Source organism: Alosa alosa, chromosome 20 (genome assembly GCF_017589495.1).
Source record: "Alosa alosa isolate M-15738 ecotype Scorff River chromosome 20, AALO_Geno_1.1, whole genome shotgun sequence".
Taxonomy (NCBI): Eukaryota; Metazoa; Chordata; class Actinopteri; order Clupeiformes; family Clupeidae; genus Alosa; species Alosa alosa.
In genome coordinates, this window is record NC_063208.1 from 9,885,867 (window position 1) to 9,908,854 (window position 22,988).

The window sequence follows — 22,988 nt, forward strand, 5'->3', positions numbered from 1 at the left end:
TTTCTGGGGTTTTTTTGTGCTGTTCTTTCCGTGACTTTCGGATGCCCCGTTAAACACTTTACAGTGCTTCGTTATCCTTGTCTCTGTATAGACAATTCAAGGATTCTTTAGTATTAATAAAAATGTCTAAAGAATGTAAGAATGTGGATAGCGCACTTTTCCCACGATCATAGTGTTCCCTCTAGCGACCACAATCGGAGGTGTCCTATTTTTGAATTTACATTTCATAAAACATAAAAGAAAACATACATTTAACAACTGACACATTACTACGACTGTTAGTTATTCTTCAACCCAGTAAAATACAAACTACAAGATACTATTTTATATTTGAAATGCATCAGAAAGCCCATTTCTGGTTACAGTCAACAACCAAACCTTGAGAATACAGATGACCCTGGCTATCTTCAGCTACAAGTGTTACCAGTGTTCTTTGATGCTCCTTATGTGTGCTTTACAGAAAACCATCCAGTACAGCTTCAAAGGTAGGCTAACTGTCTACATGTTGCTTATAACAAGAATTCCACATACACTGCACAAACACACACACACACACACACACACACACACACACACACAGCCATTCATGCACCAGTCAACCTTTCACTCCAGAAAGTCCCCACCTGGTGAAGGACCCCCTCTGCTGGCCCTGCCCCAGGTACCTCCTGCTGGACAGACACCTCTCAATTGCCTCTAAGCTCAGTTCAGCCACATGTTGACACTACAGCATGGTCAGCCTGCATTTACTGTATGACTTCATGAAACTCATATGGCTCTGAAACGTTAGATGGATGTGTATGCACAAAATGCAGTTGGTAAAATAAAGATAAACACCAGACCAGGCAGTTTATTCAGTGTGTGTGTGTGTGTGTGTGTGTGTGTGTGTGTGTGTGTGTGTATGTGTGTGTGTGTGTGTGTGTATGTGTGTGTGTGAGAGAGAGAGAGAGAGAGAGAGAGAGAGTCTCATTGCAAAAGCAAACAAACAAAGAAGCAAAAGACAAACAACACACACATATTTTTATTCTGTCTTAAATTACCTTTATATATATATTTCATATAAAATATAATATAACTTTCACTTTTGGCAGTGGAATGAATGAGAAGCTGGAAAGGGGGGTGTAGATGAGATGAGAGAGGGAAGCAGAGATCATGCTAAACCTCCACAGGCCCCGTTTTTCCCTCGGTGGCGAAGCCTCTCACCAGCACTCACGCTGCCCAGGGACCAGGTACCTGCACCCACACAGGCTGGTGCCCAGCTACCTGTGTGTGTGTGTGTGTGTGTGTGTGTGTGTGTCTGTGTGTGTTGGGGGAAAGGGGGGATTGTTGGTTGCCATTGGGTCAGGACTCTTCTGTACATACACCGGCCTGGCAAGAGAAGTGCCTCTCAGTGAGCACACACGCACACACCTGCAGACTGGAGGATGGGGTCTGTCAGGGGTCCCTATGGCAATCAGTGCTCTGTCTCCAAGGAGACGTGTGATGGGAGGGGCTACATGGAGTAAGAAAAGCATGAGAGTGTGGATGGGCGGGGTCAGTTCTTTAAAGCTCCTGGGGTTTACAGGAACTTAAAGGGGGAAATGTTGAGTGTGGTCTCCTCAGACAATCTTGTTCTCCAATGCAGCGATCCTCTTTGTCACACTCTCCAGTGAGGCTCTTGTCAAGGAAATCACATTCTGATTATGGCTCATACTTTAACATAACAAAAATACCCTTAAAAAAATACTTACGTCGACCAATACAGTATCATATTATTTCCAAGACATATACATATCAGCATGTTCTTACATTCTCCTCTATGAAACACATGGAAATACTAACACACTTAAAATGACAGACACATCCACATTCTCACATCAGTTTAATACCATAAAAGGATATATTTTTTCGTTAATGCCTGTAAAGCATCTTCTACTTTTTTCTGGAACTTAACGATGGAGTCACATTCACAGGGATTCTCCTCTGTAGGGAAAAGATAGGGGAAGCTTGTCTGCATTGTCATATTTATGTATTTATGTGCGTTCTCATACTTCTGCACACGCGTGTATATGTGTCAGTGAGTGAGAGAGAGAGACAGACAGACAGACAGACAGATGTTCTCACCTGGGCAAACGTTGATTTGCAGCTTCTTGGCTATTTGCGTCATGGCTTTGAAGTCAGCCGTGTAGAAGTAGTGGTCAGCAATGGGCTCTGAGGCAATCTCCCTCAGCTCATCCTCCACCGCATTGCCCACACCCACTGCATACATCTTAAATCCTAGTGCATACACAGTGCTCATCAACACCATATACATACACAGAGTGATACTACACAGAGGTATACATGCATATCCACACAGATTCAGACAATGTTGTAAGAAATTTCTGGTAGCCACACGACGTTGGTCTCCGGTGCTGTGAATTTCCCCTTGGGGATCAATAAAGTATCTATCTATCTATCTATCTATCTATCTATCTATCTATCTATCTATCTATCAATCTAATAAAGCTCTCTGAGGTGTCTGTCTTGACTACTGACTGGCTGGCACTTTGTTCAACTGATTGCTAAAATCCTAGACCAATAACGAGTAGGCAAGTGGTGAGTGATTCTAGCTATCCACACTGTCCCCTCGAGTTTTCCTACGCATGCAATCGCTCCTCACTCCTCTCTCGTCCTGCCCCAAGCTTGTCCTCTTCTCCTCACCTGTCCTCTCTCCTCCTTTACCCACCCTCTTTCCATCCTCCTCTCTCCTCATTCTATTTCTCCACTTTCCACTTACCGTTCTCTTTAGCCTTCCGCGCAGCATCGCCTATGTAATCCTGAGAGCGGCCATCAGTGAAGACGATGCCCACTTTGGCTACACCCGGACGGGCCCCCTGGTTGACAGTGAAGCTGTTCTCCACGATGAAGTTCAGGGCCTGTTGAGGCAGGATTAGAGGTGTGTGTGTGTGTGATGTGTGTGTGTGTGTGTGTGTGTGTGTGTATGTGTGTGTGTGTGTGTGTGTGTGTGTGTGTGTGTGTGTGTGTGTGTGTGTGTGTGTGTGTGTGTGAGGAGATGCCTAGTCAAAAAAACTATGTGTGAATGTGTGTATATAAAGACCCATCTACCCATACCTGTCCAGTCATAGTTCCACGCTCCATGTAATCCATCTTCTTGACCGCTTCTTTCAGGTCTTTTTTGTTGTTGAAGCGACCCAGAGGGAACTCCTGTCGGACGGTGCTGGAGTACTGCACCAACCCCACATGGGCGCCTTTTTCGGCCACGTCCAGCTTGTCCACGATCTGGTTGATCCATTTCTTCACCAGCTCAAAGTTCTCTGGTCGCACACTCTTGGAGCCATCGATCAGGAACACAACGTCAGTTGCAGAGTTACTGCAGGCTGCAGAAGGAAAGAAGAGAGAGAGAGAAAAAGAGGAAAAAAAGAGAGAGTAAGAGAATGTTGTTGTGACTTTTCTGAAAAGTTGGTGTTTATACCTGACACCGTGAGTAGAGCTGGATGCTTGCTTCAGAGACAAGAGATATACACACACACACACACACACATGCACACAAAAACACACTGACACACACACAAAGACACATATGAACTCACCACTGCAGGTTCTCCCATCCTCCTTCAGGGTGTGGCCATCGTGGCAGGCGCATTTGAATGATCCAGGTGTACTGATGCACACCTGTTCGCAGTCATGATCACCAGTAGCACACAGGTCTGAGACTGCTGAGCCCACACACGTACATACACACATGCATGCACACACACACACACACACACACACACACACACACACACACACACACACACACACACACACACACAGACCAAACACACACATCCACACGACGCACACAACCGCAGACCACTCATCCACCAGCACAAAACCACACAACACACACACACACACACACACACACACACACACACACACATACGTGCATACAGCAATGTGTGTATGCACACACAGACACACACACACACACACATACAGCAGCAGGGGAGCATGAACAGAGGTTAGAGGGGAGAGAATGACACTATGTCAGTTTGAGAACTTAAGAACTAAGATGAGAATCTACAACAAATTTAAAGATCCACTGAAGTCTGCTAGAAGCTGCAGCTGTAAAGATCTCACTGCTACTCATATTGCTGCTGATTCTGCCTCCACAGAGGACAGTGGATCCTTAAAAACATGAGGCAGGACTGTCAGAACAACACATGCTGCACATTTGAGGGTTTTTTGTTGTTCAAGAAAAGATGGCTTACTGATGACAGTGGGCCCTATTGTCGTTGTATTATATAAATGGTGTGTTGTTTAATACAAGGGTCTGGCCAGATGAAAATGGTTTCTTTCTTGCTTTCAGTCATGTGCCTCATTTGTCTATCACGTCTATCACACGTCTAACCTGCTCTGTTTCTGTGTCCTCTTATCTGTGAAGAGCTGAGTTGCAGTGTTTGCTTGGGAAGTTTCAATGCAAAGTTAGATTCTGACTAATAGTATATTAACACTACGACTACAACTATTACTATTAGTACTACCACTACTAATATTAATAATAAAAACAGTACTAATACTAACAATAATACTTATTATTATTATTATTATTATTATTATTATTATTATTATTATCATAACAATTTCAACAACTCCAATGTTGGATGTGATGCTGCCATGACTGGCCTTATGTTAAGATATTCTACTCTGATTACATACTGTCTTTAGCTTCCACTTAAACTTAAAATGTTCACCACTTTGATAATTCATTGTGATGACGCTTTGATTCTTGTTTTGCTGTGCATGTAGCCCTAGTTATTGTCACCTTCTCTGTGTTGACACAAAATAAATAGGGCCCACTGTGTCAGTGAGCAACTGTGCATGTGTGTGCTGCTCTGACACAGCCGTTCAGTCTGTAACACTCACACAGCCACTTATTATGAAGTGATTAAAGCATGAAAGAGGTGATCCTCACACACAAGGTTCAGTGGTAGTGGTTAATCTTCTCAAAGAATGGTCAAGGGGGGCATTTCTTAACATTAAGCCATGCCCACCCTTGGCTTCCTTCAACTGTTGTTTAAAGAGCCTCCCCTTTCTGGATCCAGACACCTGTTCTATCCCCCTCTCTCTCCCTCCCTCCCTCCCTCCCTCCCTCTCTCCATCCCTCCACCCCTCCCTCCCTCTGTGTCTCTCACCGCAGAAGGCTTCCTGGAACTTCTTGGTGAGTTTCTCGATGAGGCTGTAGCTCTCCACGTAGTCGGTGTGCTCTTCCAGAGGCTCGCTGGCCATCTGCTTCAGTGTGTTCATGTCCACACGACCCACACCAATAGCAAAGATCTCAATGCCGGCATCTCGTGCTCGTGCTGCCACCTCGCGTACGTTATCCTGTGGCCGTCCGTCTGTCACAATAATGGCCACCTACATGCACACATGTACGCACGCATGCACACAGGAACGCACGCACACACACAAACATATACACAGAGACTGAGGTCAAGGAGAGAAGTGGATAATGGAGAAATGAGTAGAAATGAGAAATGAGTGAAATACAATGCCCAGGGGGGTATTCCAAGTACGTGGTTTAGTGGTAAGTTAACTCAGAGTTAAGTGGTAAACCTCCTAATAGAAGAGCTGTATGGCTTCATTCTCCTAACAAAACAATGGCATAGGGCTCTTGTTGTAGGAGGTTTACCACTTACTTTGAGTTAACTTACCCAGGTTTGTCACTAAACCACATACTTGGAATACCCCCCAGTTCTCCTATTCAGCATAATGTGTTTCGATGTGTGTCTGTGTCTTGTGGGCGTGTATGTGGAGTAACCTTGCTAACTCCTTGACTCTTGACACGTGCTCCCTCAGCCTCACTGAAGGCCACATTAAGGGCAAACTGGATGGCCAGTCCGGTCATGGTGCCAGTGGACAGTGGCTCGATCTTGCTAACGGCCTTAGTCAGGGCAGCCTTAGTGCGGGTGGCCTTGAGAGATATCTCGTTCTTCACGCGGCTGGCGTAGTTGACCACTCCCACGCGTGTGGCATCTGGCCTCACATCCAGTCCCTCAATGACTTTAGCCAGGAAGACCTTGACCTGCTCAAACTCAGAAGGACGAACGCTACGGGAGCTGTCCACGATGAACACCAGGTCAGTAGGGCGAGTATTGCACAGACCCGCCGCTGGTCAGGGGGAAAACAATGTGAGAGAGACAGAACAGAGAGATATAGTTACATATGGGTGACCAGAGAGACTGTGAGAGAGAAAGATTGAGATATCAATTTAGGTAATGGCCTCCTTACACTAAACAACTTTGACAAGATTTGGGAAAAATTCTTTATAGATTGTAGCCTTTTGAGTAAAGCTTGAATGGGATGGCATTAGTTAAAAGACTTTCATGAATCTTTCCCAAATCTTGTGAAAGTAGTTTGGTGTAAGGAGGCCATAACTGAGAATAAGTCGACATATACTGACTACTTTTATCTTTCCATCTTGACATGATTGTGGTAGCAAGTTTGAAAAACACACACACATATTCACACACTACATTAATGATATATTGAGCCCATAAGAACAGTCAGCGCTCATTAATGGATACAGTATGCCATCAATATGGTTAACCACTTACCAGTGGAATTCTGTTAAGTAATCAATTGATGTAATAAAAGGGGACTTTCTAATAAAATATCCCCATGTATCTAATACATAGACTATTTTATTTTATTTTAACATTGTTTATTTACAAGATGTTTAATAAGACACAGAGACAGACACGGTCCAACCAGTCTACAATAATCTAAACAATGTCAATCACCAATGCATTGCTACTGAAAACTATCAAACTCACAATACTGTATAAACTGTATAAACAGTAATTTTGTTTGACACAAATTATTCCATCTTCCAGCAGAACTTCTCCCCCATGCTTTACTCAGAAGATTAAGAACCTCCTGACCTGCGATCATACAGCACTGAATCATTGGCCTCTTTTGTAAAAAAAAAAATGCCTTATTAGACAAATGAGATTAATCACAAGATTGCCACTCACATGCAGGCAATGACACGCATACACGCATACACGCATACATGAGTAACACACATCTCACCCATAGCGGCGGCGTTCTGCATGTCCATGGTTGTTCCCTGGGCTGCCCTCATGCCGAGGAGCAGCAGACACACGACCTGCAACCATCCAGGAGCCATGGCGACCGGTAAGGCAAAGCGTTGGAGACTGACAACCTGCGACAGACTGACTGGTGCATATAGAGTGTGGGCAGTTATCAGCACACTCATTCACTACCCAAAACTCAGATGCAGAGACTGCCCTCTGGGGGGAGAGAGGGGCGGGGGGTCCTCCGAAATCTGAAGGGGTGGGCAGGAAAGACAAACACACCTTGATGTGTGTATGTGCGTACGTGTGGGGAGCTCTATGGGGGCCCTGCCCATGTTTTTAAGATCAGGGCCGAACCCAAATAAACATTGAGCTGAATGTGTGTGTGTGCGCTCTGATGAATTCCTGGTCTCTGTTCATTTTCCCTCCTAAATTAACCTGTGTGGCAGACTCAGGAATTCAGAGCAGGAAGTCTGAGGCCCGAGCTCACATAGACAGCTCTGTGCCTGTTTGTATGTGCTTGTGTATGTGTACTGTACAAAATGCAGTGTGTGTGTGTGTGTGTCTTTCAATACCACTAACTGGTAAGCAGGTGATCAGACGGTGGGTGTCCTCTGTTGCCTGTGAGATGATAGCGAAGCATGGCACTGGAGACACATTGACATGTAAGTTCCAGGCTGTAATATTTTGCCATGCTTCTCAGATGAGTGAAAGATGAGTCAAAATAAGAGACTATATATATACACACATACATACATTTATATATATGTGTGTGTGTGTTTACCTTTTTCCTGTCTTTACGCACAGACATAAACTCATACATGATTTTCATAATAATTATTGCAATATTTTAGATGATATACATGTGTGGACTGTACTGCTGTGGAAATATAAATGTGTGGATATATCCTTATACATGGAAATACCTCCTTGGATTTGACTCTGTATGGTTATATGTACCTGGGTCTGTTTTAGTGTACTTTTGAAAGATACATTTGAAAGACTCCTTTGAGGTTTGGCTCTGGTATACACTGAGTGAATGTAATTTTTCACTCTGTAATGACTAATGATCATCTGCCCATCACAAGCACACACACACCCACACACACACACACACAGAAACCTGATCCGCTGTTCAAATACCATTGGTTGGGGTGTCTGAGGTCAGTTCACTACTGGCAGTCGGAGTGTACCTGTGCACATTTCTAATGTTTGCCTCACCTCTCCTCATGTCTCTAGTGTTTGCTCCTCTACATTTCTCTGTTGAGCACACAAACAAATAAATGTGTCCTCCCAAAAGTATGAAGTATTTTCATTATGAAAGGCATGGAAGACACAGCTAAATTTACACATGCGAACACTCCAAGCCAGAACCCACATATCATTAAACTATTAGCGTACAAAGTAAATAATGGCTTCCTGTGACTATGTTTGTTCAATATAAAGGCTCAAAAACATAGACCCACATACAGCAAAGAGCAACATGATATCAACAAGCATCACTGTGAATAACATTTTTAGAATACTTTACAGTACTAGTACTCCTTACAACAAACTAGTAAGGTGGAGATTGTCTTTTCTTAGATATTACTTCTGACATTCCACACAGCCACTGTGAAAAAAATAGACACAATAAGCCATTTTAGTATAACTGAAGTTACACTTTGTGTGCAGTAGGCTGCTGCTAAGCTTCTTCCTGCTCAAAGATGTTGCACAGTAACCACTGTTCCCTCACACACAAATACCTGCTGAGGAGGAAACTTTTTGTTTGTCATCATCCCAACCTTTGCAGTACATTCATCACCTCCGACATCCCCTCCTTATCCTCCCTAACCACTCACATTCACACACACACACACACACACACACACACACACACACACACACACACACACACACACACACACACACACACACACACACACACACACACACACACACACACACACACACACACACACACATACGCACACACAAATATGCAGGGCCCAACATTCTCCAAAAAACATACTGTACAGAGCCCTCCTTCATGGCCCTCAGCTCTCCTAGGAGCTGGTGGAGACACTGAGCCCCTCTATATGGAGGAAAGATGGGGTGGGGGATGCCATGGCAGTGCGGTCGCACAGAACTACAGGAGATGTACATGTACTCACGTGTTTGTTATGCAACACATGCAACTTCAGAATTGGATGCATCCAACACTGGGCGACATGCCCAAAAAATGTTGGCATGATATGCAAAATATTTATGTTGAAAGTATCATACCTTTTTTTGGATTCACCTGAATAAGCTACATTTCATAGGTACACTATGCAGTATGTACCTTAATATAACCTCTACGAAGCCAACTTGATGGTAAACAAATAGGGTTATAGGGAAATAGTTAATCTATCTTAGCCATAGAGCGCTACCGAGAGAACCAGATAGATAGATAGATAGATACTTTATTGATCGCCAAGGGGAACCAGCAATGCAACTTCAAGAATTGCCGACACGAAGACATCTAGCGAGAATTGTGAAACTTAGATGTAGCTTTTTGGAGACAGTTTTTGCCTGTTGTTAGTCCTTTGCCACCACAACATAAGCATTTCCATTGTGTACAGGGGAACAAACCATGAGAAGTAGGCTCTTTACAGAGAAGTATGGCAGAGAAATATAAATGTATCGTGACTCTAGGGGAGCTCCAGAATCGGCGAAACTGCATAGTATACCTTTAATGAAGAAGTAGTTATTTAATGGAAAGGGCAAATAACTCTAAAATACCAAAACTGAGATGTGGTGTTGTTCAAAGTGAGATTGATAGAAAGAGGTAACTTGACAGGCAATCTCCATAGAAAAGTTTGAGTGGTTTCAGTTATACATACAAGACACCATGTTAAATTGTTATCTCAATATATAAGGGACACCTTGAATATCTGTCACTGAATCTGCCACACCCTCATACTGTCACTAGGCCTCAAATGCGGTCAAGTATCCAGCATCTGTGTGTGTGTGTGTGTGTGTGTGTGTGTGTGTGTGTGTGTGTGTGTGTAAGAGAGAGAGAGAGAGAGAGAGAGAGAGAGAGAGAGAGAGAGACGATGAAATGAGGATGTGTAGAGTATTGTAGTTCCTGCACCTTTTGTGTTAATTTATTATATTAGTCTATGTGCTCATTAAATGCTTCTAAAAATGATATACCTTCTCTTGACTTCTCTAGGTTTGGGATAAAGATGGATATAGCATCAAGTTGCTTATATGAGAGAATGCAAATATCATTTACAGTGCTGTTAGCAATCAAGATTATCTGAAAAGGACCACCCTAAAATAAACTCACAAGGAAAACAAAACAAAAGAACCACTACTTTGGCATCTGTCTAACGCAGTATGTATGATCTTACACCAAATGATGAGAAATGACAGCAGTTGCAGTAGCCCAAATCAGATTGTGTATGCCCCATGCACACTGTGCTCCACTACATAAACTGATAGTCTTCCTGGGGAATATATTTTAAGATATCAGCAGTATCCTAAAAGCCAACAATGCGTATACCAGATGCTTAAGTCAATTACCATCATACAGTTACCGCCAAACAGCATGGTACTACCACACAGACATACAGTAACTGCACAGCACTAAAAAAATATATTTATACGTTATAAGTCCTGCATTACAACGGTACTTACACATGCCTGTAACATATGAAATACATTTTACACAGTCTATATCTGTAAGGTATCTGGAGTATATGCAGGCATGGTGCAGCAGCAGTAACATCAGCGACTGACAATCTATCAATCCAGGTTCGACTTTTTAACTTTATTTCTGTAGATAGATAGATAGATAGATAGATAGATAGATAGGTACTCTGTGTGCGTGTGTGTGTGTGTGTGTGGGAGAGAGAGAAAGAGAGAGAGGAGAGGAGAGAGAAAGAGAGAGAGAGGAGAGAGAAAGAGAGAGAGGAGAGAGAAAGAGGGGGGGTTGGAATGGAGGTTTGGAAAGGTTTCTAGGATTTCGTGTTTGACCACATCCATAAATACTGAAACAAGTCCTCTTTCTGTAGTCTGAGTTCACTGATTAAATATTAGTCTCGGCAGCGGAACCCCCCATCCCTCCCCCCCACCCCCCAACACAGACACCCCTTTCCCAACACACACACACACACCTCTGTTTCCATCGTGTACTCACACACACATCTGATATTGTGGAAGTCCAGGCCCAATCAGATTTACAGAAATCAGTGGCGTGTGGTGCGTGTAGTGGCTAACCCTTCTGCTTGATGTAGCATGATGTAGTACTGAGAGTCACCCACAACTGAAAGAGAAATAGAAGGTGTCATTGATTTGTATCTTTCAAGCCAGATACTCCTTCATTAAAACAAATTACATGTTCCACATCAACCCAGTTGTGGACACTTCAACATTAATACGTTAAGTGACTTGCCAAATCACTATCTTGGGTAGACATTCTTGGTTCAATGTTCGACAGAGTACTTAATGTCCAGTCTGTTCTGGTTGAGCTATTGTCAGGGCAAATATCATATACATATCATCAAATACTGGCTCTGCAGTAAAACCCAAAGCAGTATTGCTTTCTGGTACTGCATTAAAGCCACTACTAATTATTGGGGAAATTCTGATGCCCCTTCTGACACTTGGTGCCTTACGCAGAGGGTGTGACACGTGTGGTACGAAAGGCAAAACAGATTACTATAGTTGACCTATAGCCTACTGGTAGCTGTAGCCTAAATTGTAAAAGTAACTAATAGACCTATATTATTGTTTTACTTGTTAAACTATCTATGTAACTTGTCAATGTTTGCCTCTGTCAGTGACTTCAACTAATGTGGCACCATGTTGACTTTTGGATTCCCAGTAACTGAGAATTTATACTGCAAGCAAGACATAGGCATAATTAAAAAAAAATTCACATGTGAGGTAAATAATAGGTAGACTACAAACAATGTGTTTTTCACTTCATATATGCTCTAAAAGTAGAACTAAAGAATAATGCTCTCTCCTCTAGTCAGATGTGTAGGTACTAATTTGCCCACCTAGATGGTACCGGTATCTGGTCTGGCCCATGGACTACATTAATTAATGCAAATAAATGCCATTTTATCTTCTGAAGGCTGAGCTTTCCCTGATTTGTTGTCTTTACAGGTGTATGAACAGTATGTCTTTGTGTCTATGTCATATGTCCATGTCAGTATATTTCAAATTTTACTGACCTACCCTCACACCGAGAAACAGAGTACCTGTTCAACACACTCAGTACAGGAAGTGTCTTGTCAAGAAAGCACAACTTTAGATCTCAGGAATAATACTACTGTGTGTGTGTGTGTGTGTGTTATGTAATTCACAGTCCTAGGGGGTTCTCAGTGGACTTCTGTTTCTTTGCTGGTATTGGCAGGAGGACCTAAACGCAAACACACCTGTAGCCAAAACACACGCCGTTTCACACAAATATATGCAAGTGTACACACACACACAGAAAAATTCCACAAATCCTCTTATACATTTTAGGGGTGTGTGTGTGTGTGTGTGCGTGCGCACAAGTGACTGAATCCATGAATAGCTGTTTCTCTGTGGGGCAAAATGCTGTGGAGATGCCAATGGATGTTTCACTGGGAGGATTTCTGTGGTTTCATTCACTGCATAGCCTTAGATACACTCAGTGTATGACGGTATAATAGCCTTATACTCTAGCAGATGCTGCAACTGCATACAAATATATGTATGAGATTCAAACCTCCATGCAGGTCATGTATATAATCTTTCTTAGCAGGCCCGTAGTCACCATAGATAAATAAAGATAAATAAATAAATAAATAAATAAATAAATAAATAAATAAAACTCTACAGGAAACCAACAACCACCACCATCTGAAATGTAATCAAACATAACTAACGCACAAATTAGTGACCTAGTGATGGTTCCAGAGTAGCCTACACCCCTGAGTGGTTTGACCTGGTAGTTTTCCGTTTTTCTAGGGTGACCTGATTGTGTCCTCTTTTTAGTTTGTGAAAAAGAGGACATAAGAGAAAACACTGCCTCAAAAGGCTATTTTGAACTTATTTGTGAACGACAGAGAAAAACGCAATGCAATTTCGCTGTAAACACGTTTGAGGCTCTAGAATAACAAAATTCTGGACGATTTGTAAGGTCTCAAAAAGGACATGTCCTGGAAAAAGAGCACATCTGGTCACCCTAGTTTTTCGTTAGTGGCGTGCGCTATCAAAAGCTTCCATTTGCTGCACCCTACCAAAGATCCTCTTAGAAATGGTTGATGCATCTTGCATATTAGATGCGCACTCGATCGCGCATCCATGCAGGCAAAACGTAGGAATCAAATGTGGCGACGGCACACAAGTTGGAAAAAACGTCGTAACAACTTGTTTGTGATTTTTAATAATATTTTTGCATTTAGCTATACCATAAGTGAAGTGGAGAACTTACCTTGTTATTATAGTTTCTAGCATTAGGCTACAGTCACGTTTTACCTAACAAACCAAGAGACCGGAATTTGATCTGAGAAGGCCTTGGTCAATGACATTTGCAAAATATTACACCTGCCTCATATAGAAAAATAACAATTTGGCTGATCATGATGTGTCTGTCAAAATGAGACTTTTCATTCATGGACATGGCCTGCTGAGGATGCAGTGAAGGCTGTGAGGTCAGAGTTCACTCGTGCTTTACAAAGAATGAGACACGATTGGATAACGACCCATCTCTCCTATAGCCCGTTACTTGTTGTTGGCTAATGGCTACTTGAATATGATAAGTGATTGGGGAAACCAATTAACATCGTTTTTAACAGTATTTCTCTGAGTGCCTTAATGTGTCTTCTTCATGAAAATGGTTAGGTCTTCTGAGAAGACTTGGCAAGCATCAATGGCATACGTGACATCTGTGCTGTTCAGAGATATGCTGCTTTAGGGCCTTTATTTCTGACAATAGGACCTGTTTTTGGAAGGTTGGTGCTCATGATGCAAATCAGTTACTGATGTACACGAGACTTTGTTCAGTGGTTTATGAGTAAGTAATAATCTCCAAGTGAGGCTGTATGGAGGGTGAGTGAAGGAATTCCATACATTGGTGAAGGCCTCTGGCATCTAGTTGGCGCCCTCTGGTGGTCAATGCATTGCCTAACATGCAGCTGCTACAGTCTACTCCACCCATTTTCAAGAATTCCTCACAATGATGTGTGTTGGTTTTCGAAACAAACTTTAGTTTTTCATATTGAAGCACTAACTGCACTGATAGTTTATTGATCGTACAAGCTAAGTCTTATCATTTGATGGTAATTTCATTTCTTTAGAGAAAAGCTCGTACTCAATTAAATTGCTCAGCCAACTGGGAACCAAACCTGGTGAAACAATCCTGAACAGGAGATGACTAACATAGCACTTATAATTTGCCATGGGGGTGGGTGCGATTGAAGGTAATGTTATGTTGACAACATGGGTGATACTCAAGGGGTGTGCTGTTGACTGAAAGAGTAAATAAGGCAGATACCCATGCAAACTATACCAACATTTTAATAAAGCTCAGCATTTTCATCATTAACTTTGTTTTTTTTTATGTAAACAAAAATAGGCCACAATTTTCACAAACGTCTCTATACAAAAACACATTCTCAAAAAGTGTTACTCAAGTGCCAAGCTACTCAAGTGCCAAGCTTCTCTGTCAATGTTGAAACACCTAAGAAATAGGAAAGTCAATAAATAAATAAATGAAAGACAATAGTCTCACATTTCACTTAACTTTTGACTGACATGTTGGTGGTACTGTACCTTTGACAGCTACAGGATGAGGGGGGAGAAGTCACAATGGAACGGCATGTCTGAGTGTGTGTGAATCTGTAGGTCAGGGTGCGTGTGACTGTGCATATCAGAGTGTGAGTGAGCGTCGGACTCTCTCCTGCTGGACAGGGTCTGTGAGGGCCCTGGCTGGGTTCCCATGGTTACGGAACTGAGGGGGTTGCTGTCTTTGGTCAGAGGGGTGTGGAGGGGGAAGAGTGTGTTTGTGTGAGTGTGTGCATGCGTGTGTGTGTGAGGGAGGGGTGAGGTGCTGTAGTGGGATTGCGGTTGCAGGTGAAGGGAGAGGCGTCCAGGCCCCTGAAATGCACCTGGCTGGGGTGGGGGCGGCTCACTGGAACACAGACGTGACGGCACTGGTAGACACATATACACACACCATGTACACACACACACACACACACACACACACAAACAAACAAACAGGAAAACAGGCACAGGCAAACACAACAAAAAATCACATGGGTAACAATGTCAATTTCTCAACAAAACTTCCTTTCAATAAAACTAGGCATGAGGTAGTTTGAGGTGATGGAGACGTACTTGGGGAAAATACACAACCTTGACATTTTAACTGTCACATTTTATGTTTCTCTTGGTCATTTTCAAAATGCTAAAACCTAGATACTTTGTTGTTGCCTCTGTAAAGAGAAAACAACAAAGTAAGGAATGCGTGCCATGCGTATGTGTATTTACCCTGATGCATCTGATTATTCTGTTGACAGCAGGCAGGCACCAGACTGTTGGTCGTTGGCAGGCTGTATGTCATGTGGGTAGGGGTGTGGGTGTGGCCTGCGTGGGTCGGGCCGCTGTTCATGTATGTGGGATTTATATATGGGAGATTGGAGAGGTACTGCTGATTGAGTGTGTTTGTGTGTTGCATGGGCTGCGTGTGAGTGTGTGTCTTTGACGGATAGTGCATTGTGTTTGACATAGGCACAAACACAACATGGTGCTGTGGATCCATCTTCAATGACGACAGGTCTGTGTAATTGCTCCTACAACTCAACAAAAGACAACCATGAGGCAACGAAACACAAGCACTCTGGATTGCATAAAAACAACAAACTACGGAAACTATAGTTTAACTCTATTTATGATGCATAACAAATGTAATGATCTGAAGACATCTAAGACATTCTTATGATTTTCTACTGGGGAAAAAAAGACCTTAAATGTGTTGGTCTTACCATGTGTCAACAGTAGGCAGGTTGACTATATGTTGATTAGGGTCGAGAGAGAGAGACAGTGAAGCTCTACGCAGTGGAGGGGGACTATGCATGGGAGGGGGGCCTCCTTCCTGAGATACATACACCTGTCCAACGCATGCTACGGAGAGACAGACACACCCACCCTTTATTTGATTTAAATTGTCTATTCAATAAACGCTTTAGACAGACACTAGCCTTACCTGCGGGGCTGCTCAAGCTACCAATGAGGGAGCTGTAGGGTGGGAGAGTCTGTGTGTGGGTGGGGGGCTGGGGGAGCACTGACGGAACAGTCCCGGAAAAATAAGATGTTCTGGAGGCAGACACAAATGCACATGTTAGGCGCACGGCAAGACATCAATGCGACCAGTTTGTCACTAATGCTCCATGTTAGTATGTGGTGGGGCAGCCGTGGCCTACTGGTTAGGGCTTCAGGCTTGTAACCGAAGAGTTGCCGGTTCGATCCCCGACCCAGTAGGAAAAATGTGGGCAGGGGAAGTGGTTGAGCATTGCTCTCCCATGCCCACATCCACGGCTGAAGTGTCCTTGAGCAAGACACCTAATCCCTCACTGCATCGGGATTAGTGTGTGCTCACCTCACTGTGTGCTGAGTGTGTTTCACTAGTTCACAGATTGGGATAAATGCAGAGACCAAATTTCCCTCACGGGATCAAAAGAGTATGTATACTTATATAGATCAGACTTGAACCTGGACACCGGACCCGTATGTGGTACAGAGTAGGAATGATTTTCACTTTCTGACAGAACAGCTCTTTCACTTTTTTAGTATGCACATGGACAGGAAACATCTTGAGTCTTGTTACCAGTATATACGGTATTGGGTCAAGAGAAGGTATATCATTTTTAGAAGCATTTAATGAGCACATAGACTAATATAATAAATTAACACAAAAGGTGCAGGAACTACAATACTCTACACATCCTCATTTCATCGTCTCTCTCTCTCTCTCTCTCTCTCTCTCTCTCTCTCGCTCACACACACACACACACAGTATACACAGAAACACACACACTGTGGCACACTGAACACATGAACTCATTCCCCGAGCAGTGTGAGGAAAACCCTGCTGATCTGTGTGTGTGTGTGTGTGTGTGTGTGTGTGTGTGTGTGTGTGTGTGTGTGTGTGTGTGAGACAGAGATAGGGATACAGACCTCTGGGTGGTTTTGTGTGTCTTTAGTGGTCCCTTCCCTGTTTTCCGCCATTTAGCACGGCGATTCTGAAACCACACCTGGAAGAAAAGGATATAAAGAACTGTCCTATTCAACACAATTCAAATGTGTGTGTTCCAGCCATCTGGTATTACAATGACAAGCTTTACTTTTTAGGTACCAGAAATGTTGAAAAAGTAGAAGGTAAAATGAAACGAAACGCCACTAACCATGATCCTTTGGGGTGTGACTCCAACAGATGCAGCAATCTCCCTTCTCCGATCTCCATCAGGATAGTGATCATCCTGAAACAAACGCTCCAACTCCTGCAGCTGATCTAACCACAAGCATGTCAAGAACACACAAGCACACATATCCTAGCACATACAGTATATACAGATGGCCATCATACACATGAGGACCTATGCAATATATATTCATTTAAAAAACTCAACTCTTTCACAAGTCACTTTCCTTTTACTTCGTTTTCAATTTTTTTTGTTAAAGCACTATTTGAGAGTGCACCCAGCATGCTTTGAACAATGTGGCATTGAAAAAAACAAAAAAAACAAAAGAAGTTACACTTCAATGAAAGTCATAGAGAACCTACAACACGTCACATAGAAACTTATTATCTAGTTGGAAATGACGGTGCTCGCCTCCCCTTTACCGCCCACCTAGCTTCACAGCTTTAATCATATCTATTCTCGACATCGCAACCACTTCCGGTTTGGGACAACTGAAGTGAATTAAAAAATGACAAATTCAGTCGGGTAAATTCTCTATGAGCAAGTTGGTAGTTTGGTAGTTAATCCTAAAACTATATTGCCCTTCTATGCTTTTATTTGTTATTATTATTTGGTTTTGTTTATGTAAAGCACATTGAATGACCTCTGTGTATGAAATGCGCTATATAAATAAACTTGACTTGACTTAATCCAGCGGTCGTCAACTTCAGACTGTAACGCTTTTGCTATTCTATCCAGCTTGTCAGAATAGTTCCATACAGTGGAACCTAAGTGCAGCCCATTCTTTCACACAAACATATGGGCATTTTTGGGCGTTTTTGGGCAGTAACCAGGCGGTAACCAGGTACGCCATGTTTTTGGAGGTGCAAACAAACGCTGCATCGCCACTGAGATCACATAGTTAAGGAGCTGGCTCAAGGGTTATAAAAGTATTTTGTCCTGTTTAGTTGTATAATGAAAGCTCAGTTTTTATAGCCATCCATGCGTGTTCACTTCTGGCTCCTTGGCTATGAATTTGGTAACTATAGCGGGCTATTTGACGTCTTTAATACTAAACATATCGGTGCTGTCAAATGTTGAGTTACTCCAGTCTAGATTATTTGATATGAATCACTCCTATCCTAAGTGCCTGTTTCGATTTTAACTGATGGTCAAATCAACCAAAACTCCGATAATGTTTGCACCTCCAAGTGGTCTGTGACGTATGTTTGTGTGAAAGAATAGACTGAGGAAATGAGGAAGAGGAAATGACCATACCGCAATGTCAAGAATACTGTAGGCCACACTCGGGCACACTCACCTGCTGAGTACAGTGTCCGTGTCTTCTTCTTGGGCACAGGTGGCAGTGCGGTGTGGTCAGCAGGAGGTGCGTGTGCTTGCGTGGTCAGGGGAAGCACTGGGTGGCCGTGGCCAGTGAAGCGCGTGTACTGGCGCGTGGTGTACACCTGCGTCAGCTGTACCTCCATTGGGGGTAGCAACGTGCTCACCTCCAGTGTTTGAGAGTTGAGGATGCCCGTCTGGGGCTTCCCCAAAGCAAGTGCCTCTGGCTGGGCATCGGGAGGTTGGAGGGGTTGTGCGACGTGTCTAAATGCCAGGCCTGCACTCAGGACGCTTTGCTCTAGGGACTGCTCACACACAGACAGGACACCACCTAGGGTCATGTCAGCGTTCGCTCTCTCCTCCCCTTCACTCCCAATCCTTCCTTTCTCCTCAATGTCTGTCTCTTCACTCATCTTCCCCTCCATCCTTCTGCTCAAACACAACATCTCTCTATCTTCCATTACCTCTATCTGTTCTGACTCTTCTGCCTGATTAATTTCCTCTTGCTTCACTATTTGCGCCTCTGGCTTTTCTTCATGCTTCTCCTGTATGTTTTCCTCTGTATCTTTGCTCATCTTTGCTGTGGTCATTCTCCCACTCGTGTTCTCCACATCCCCTGCTTTTCCCATCTCTGGTGTCGAGGTGTTGTTATGCTGTGCATAATTTCTTTCATTTTCCTCCTCATTATATTCTTTCTCTTCATCTGCCTCTTGCTTTCTTTGGTAATAGTCTCCTTCTTCATCACAGATCAGGAATGGACTACCTAAAGGCAACAGGGAAATTAGCAACATAAACTGACCAAAAGGAGCTATCAGTATTCAGTATATCAGTATCTGTAGAACCTTTTCGCCAACATTTATGGAGCTGGGGGACTGCTATATAACAGGTTGGTAGTCATCCCTGTCTACACCAACGCCTGTTATTTTTCCCCATTTTGTTACCTCTTGTTGTTGGGAATAGGCTACATGTTATGTTGTTATACAACTCCTGAGCTACATTAAATAATTCTGAATGACACAATTCCAACAAGTTGCCCTAATGCAGTGGTCCCCAAACTTTTTCTTCCGAGGGCCAGCTCACTATGCCTGGCTCTAAGAGAGGGCCAGAGACTCGGAGTATATTAGTAACCATAAATAGCTTAGTGCTGTGAACAACAGCAGTCTACCTTAGTTGAATATTCCATTACATTCAATCATAGGCTACTGCAATTTACCATTGTTAGCTGTGTTTATATTGCCATCATATTATATCAGTGTAAAATGTAGCTGAAATGAAATAATACTAATAGCAGAGAAATAATATTAGCAGGTAGTCCCAAAAGTGTATTTTATTCAAAATGTTTTATTCAAAACTCTGAACCCTGTGTCTTTGCATACACAGCTCAACTTGTGAACAAGCAATATCCTACAAATAATTTGAAGTTCTCAAACTAGAGAAGAGAGAAATGAGTGCTTTCAAAAACATCTGAAATGAACTTTGACTCACCTTTTGAGAACTTTGTGAATTGTGAATTTGTACATTTGAATAAGTGCATAAAAATAGAAATAATTATCCCAGATAGTCCCAGAAATATGACTTGAATAAAAGTTAGTTAGTTATTAACAATTAATTGATAAACTTTTAGAATACTTTGAGCACTGATGCAGTCAGCATAGGCCTCTTACATTGTTTGCAGGTAGGCCTACATTTCATTCCGTTTTCGATGGCAAACGCGAAAACAGCGCCAAAACAACCACCAGTGGACAAAAAGAGTATTACATTGGTACTGTTAAGACTCGTCATAGAGAATGAATGGGGGAAATTACGGAGGTTATAGTTTGACGATGTCGTACTCCCATGCGGGCCAGATGCTATATACCACGGATATCTTTTGGGGGGCCACCCAAAATGAAGTGGCGGGCCGTAGTTTGGGGACCACTGCCCTAATGGAATTATGTTATCCTCATCACGCTGTGGCACTGATTGTGTGGCACGTGCTACCAATTAGGGTTGACGTTGATGAAACACCTGTGCAATTGACACTTTTTCCATGGATTGGGTAGCAGACCATTAAACCTCTTCATTTTTTCCATACGTTCGCCTACCAATTATTAAACTTTTTAGAGAAAATAATGAATGAAACTAAATGATAACGTCTCAGTTGCTACCTTCAAAGAAAAGTTGCATTAAGTTAGTGTGTAGGTTACACCGAGCGGGTCTTGAAATCCACTTACGTTACAACAATATGCCAAGCTAGACCTAAAATAGCCTAAAAACCTAAACCTTCATGCCGGTAGCCTGTGTGCCCAATGGATTTAGAGACCCACGTTGTGACCTTGATTGCTTCTAATCCTACAAACACAATTCGCTATCAATCAACTAGCAATGACTACGACTGTAACATTATACAACTTCCTAATGGCCTCCTTACACCAAACAACTTTGACAAGATTTGGGAAAGATTCTTAAAAGATTGTTGTCTTTTGAGTAATGCTTGAATGGGGGGGGGGGACAAGTTAAAAGACGACAATCTTTCAAGAATCTTTTCCAAATCTTGTCGAAGTTGTTTGGTGTAAGGAGGCCATAAGCTGTTTGCAGTGCTCTATATCCGTTTCCAACCTCAATAAAGTTTCCACTTAATAATGCAATTAGCTTCATGCAAGTAATTTGGTCATTAAAACGTTAATTCATTTACCGAAGTCGTGCATGGACATATCCTCTTCCAACCGTCCTCATGAGCAGTAAACTAGCAATCAATTTCTGCACCCTTTGGTACTTTGCTCTCAGTCTGAGAAGATCTGAGACCATTAGCTTGATTAGACATCATTTACGGTGGTAGTCTTCCATTATCACGTGACACAAATGCACCTGCTAGTCGCACTCCAAATCGGGGTTGAAATAGGGCTAGGGCAGATTAATTTTGATGTAGGCCAGCGGACTTGTATCAATTGCAAGTCGAAATCTGCCCATGAACTGAAGACTACTGATTATGGGAACGACCAGGCAGGACGCGGTTTTTGCAGTGAGGTGCGTCATTTTTATGTTGTTTCGTATCGGCTAAAGCGTTTTGCGCGCTGCTTATGCGCCCTGAGTGCCAACTTCAAGCAGAAAAGCGCCCGTGTTTTTATGAAAACTGCCCTGTCCTGTTATCTTGAGACACCCAGCCACTGTCTTGTGACTGTCCTGTCCTGTGACACTCAGCCAATGCCCCGTGTTCTGTCCTATTAGTAGTGCCCGGAGACACCCAACCACTGTCCTGTGACACCCAGCCACTGTCCTAATTGTCCTGTATAGTGTCCCAAGACATGGCACTGTCCGAGACACCCAGGCAATGTCCCATGACACCCTCAATGCCTCAAACTGTGTCTTGAACTGTTGGCAGCATGAATCCCTTCTCATGGATACTATCTTTGGGTCTAATAAAATGAAGTAAAGACAAGATTTTGATACAACTGCCTTAATAATTTTTAACAAATTGGTTTGCACTACTGCTGCACATTTGTATTCTGTCATTTTGTCAATCTGTCTGATACAACTAGATTACTTTGCTCAAAGGAAAAGGCTTTATGTCAACTTTTTTTGTCCTTACAAACAAGGGAAGACAAAACCAGTTGAATGATGCTGTATGAATTCAAATTGGCCAGTGAAGGTGGCAGTATGTATGTTGACATACGGTTCGAACCCCGACCAGTAGGCAAGGCTGAAGTGCCCTTGAGCAAGGCACCTAACCCCCTCACTGCTCCCCGAGCGCCGCTGTTGTTACAGGCAACACTGTGTGTTCACTGTGTGCTGAGTGTGTTTAACTAATTCACGGATTGGGATAAATGCAGAGACCAAATTTCCCTCACGGGATCAAAAGAGTATATATACTTACTTATACTACTTATTTTCAAGCCTCACATGTCTCTTATCACCCCACAAAAATAGCAATGACATTAAAACAAATATCTTTGCAATATGTTGCATTTTCTTCCTGATCCGTTTGTAGGCCTATTAATAACTGATTTGTTTGTGTATGGTTGTGTTGTTTTGAGTGTGTGATCTTTATTGTCAACACAAAAAAGACATCAATAAAGAAAGGAATTTAAAAAGACAGATTTCATTGTTCAGACCTGCACTCTCTCCTATGTGCCACATTCATCAGCGTGGACTGGCAATGCCAACCACCGACCTCAGCACAATGGGTGCTCTAGCCTAT

At 42.8% G+C, this 22,988-nt stretch overlaps 2 protein-coding genes across 4 annotated transcripts; both read right to left on the reverse strand.

The window, feature by feature from the left end:
* Positions 1-1,015: 1,015 nt before the first annotated feature.
* Positions 1,016-7,191, reverse strand: matn1 (matrilin 1). Of its 3 annotated transcripts, none has more exons than XM_048229724.1 (9): positions 7,060-7,191; positions 5,786-6,135; positions 5,160-5,382; positions 3,570-3,692; positions 3,091-3,356; positions 2,756-2,894; positions 2,101-2,253; positions 1,879-1,959; positions 1,016-1,645 (listed from the first exon to the last, which is right to left on the reverse strand). In XM_048229724.1, the coding sequence occupies exons 1-9, from the start codon at positions 7,154-7,156 to the stop codon at positions 1,596-1,598; spliced, it is 1,482 nt and encodes a 493-aa protein (XP_048085681.1). In that variant the 5' UTR covers positions 7,157-7,191; the 3' UTR covers positions 1,016-1,595. The 3 variants fall into 3 exon arrangements, with proteins under 3 accessions (XP_048085681.1, XP_048085680.1, XP_048085682.1); XM_048229723.1 differs by having other exon boundaries at positions 3,570-3,695; XM_048229725.1 differs by lacking the exon at positions 3,570-3,692 and having other exon boundaries at positions 1,016-1,647; positions 1,880-1,959.
* A 7,473-nt stretch (positions 7,192-14,664) lies between these two features.
* LOC125285578 lies at positions 14,665-21,571 on the reverse strand. Its single transcript, XM_048230102.1, has 9 exons — positions 21,486-21,571; positions 18,792-19,574; positions 17,474-17,580; positions 17,247-17,323; positions 16,276-16,385; positions 16,055-16,193; positions 15,561-15,862; positions 14,841-15,220; positions 14,665-14,748 (listed from the first exon to the last, which is right to left on the reverse strand). Exons 1-8 carry the CDS (start codon positions 21,502-21,504, stop codon positions 14,850-14,852), a joined length of 1,908 nt encoding a protein of 635 aa, XP_048086059.1. The 5' UTR covers positions 21,505-21,571; the 3' UTR covers positions 14,665-14,748; positions 14,841-14,849.
* Positions 21,572-22,988: the final 1,417 nt, after the last annotated feature.

Excerpts from the sequence above, each read along its gene's own strand:
- matn1 (XM_048229723.1), bottom strand. The coding sequence starts at position 7,156 with ATGGCTCCTGGATGGTTGCAGGTCGTGTGTCTGCTGCTCCTCGGCATG. Across the intron at positions 5,383-5,785 it reads AGAGTCAAGGAGTTAGCAAG|GTGGCCATTATTGTGACAGA; the intron begins GTTACTCCACAT and ends GTGTGCATGTAG. Across the intron at positions 3,696-5,159 it reads GTTCCAGGAAGCCTTCTGCG|CAGTCTCAGACCTGTGTGCT; the intron begins GTGAGAGACACA and ends GTGTGGGCTCAG.
- LOC125285578 (XM_048230102.1), bottom strand. Across the intron at positions 17,324-17,473 it reads TCACACCCCAAAGGATCATG|GTGTGGTTTCAGAATCGCCG; the intron begins GTTAGTGGCGTT and ends CTTTTCTTCCAG. Across the intron at positions 16,194-16,275 it reads TAGCTTGAGCAGCCCCGCAG|CATGCGTTGGACAGGTGTAT; the intron begins GTAAGGCTAGTG and ends GTCTCTCCGTAG.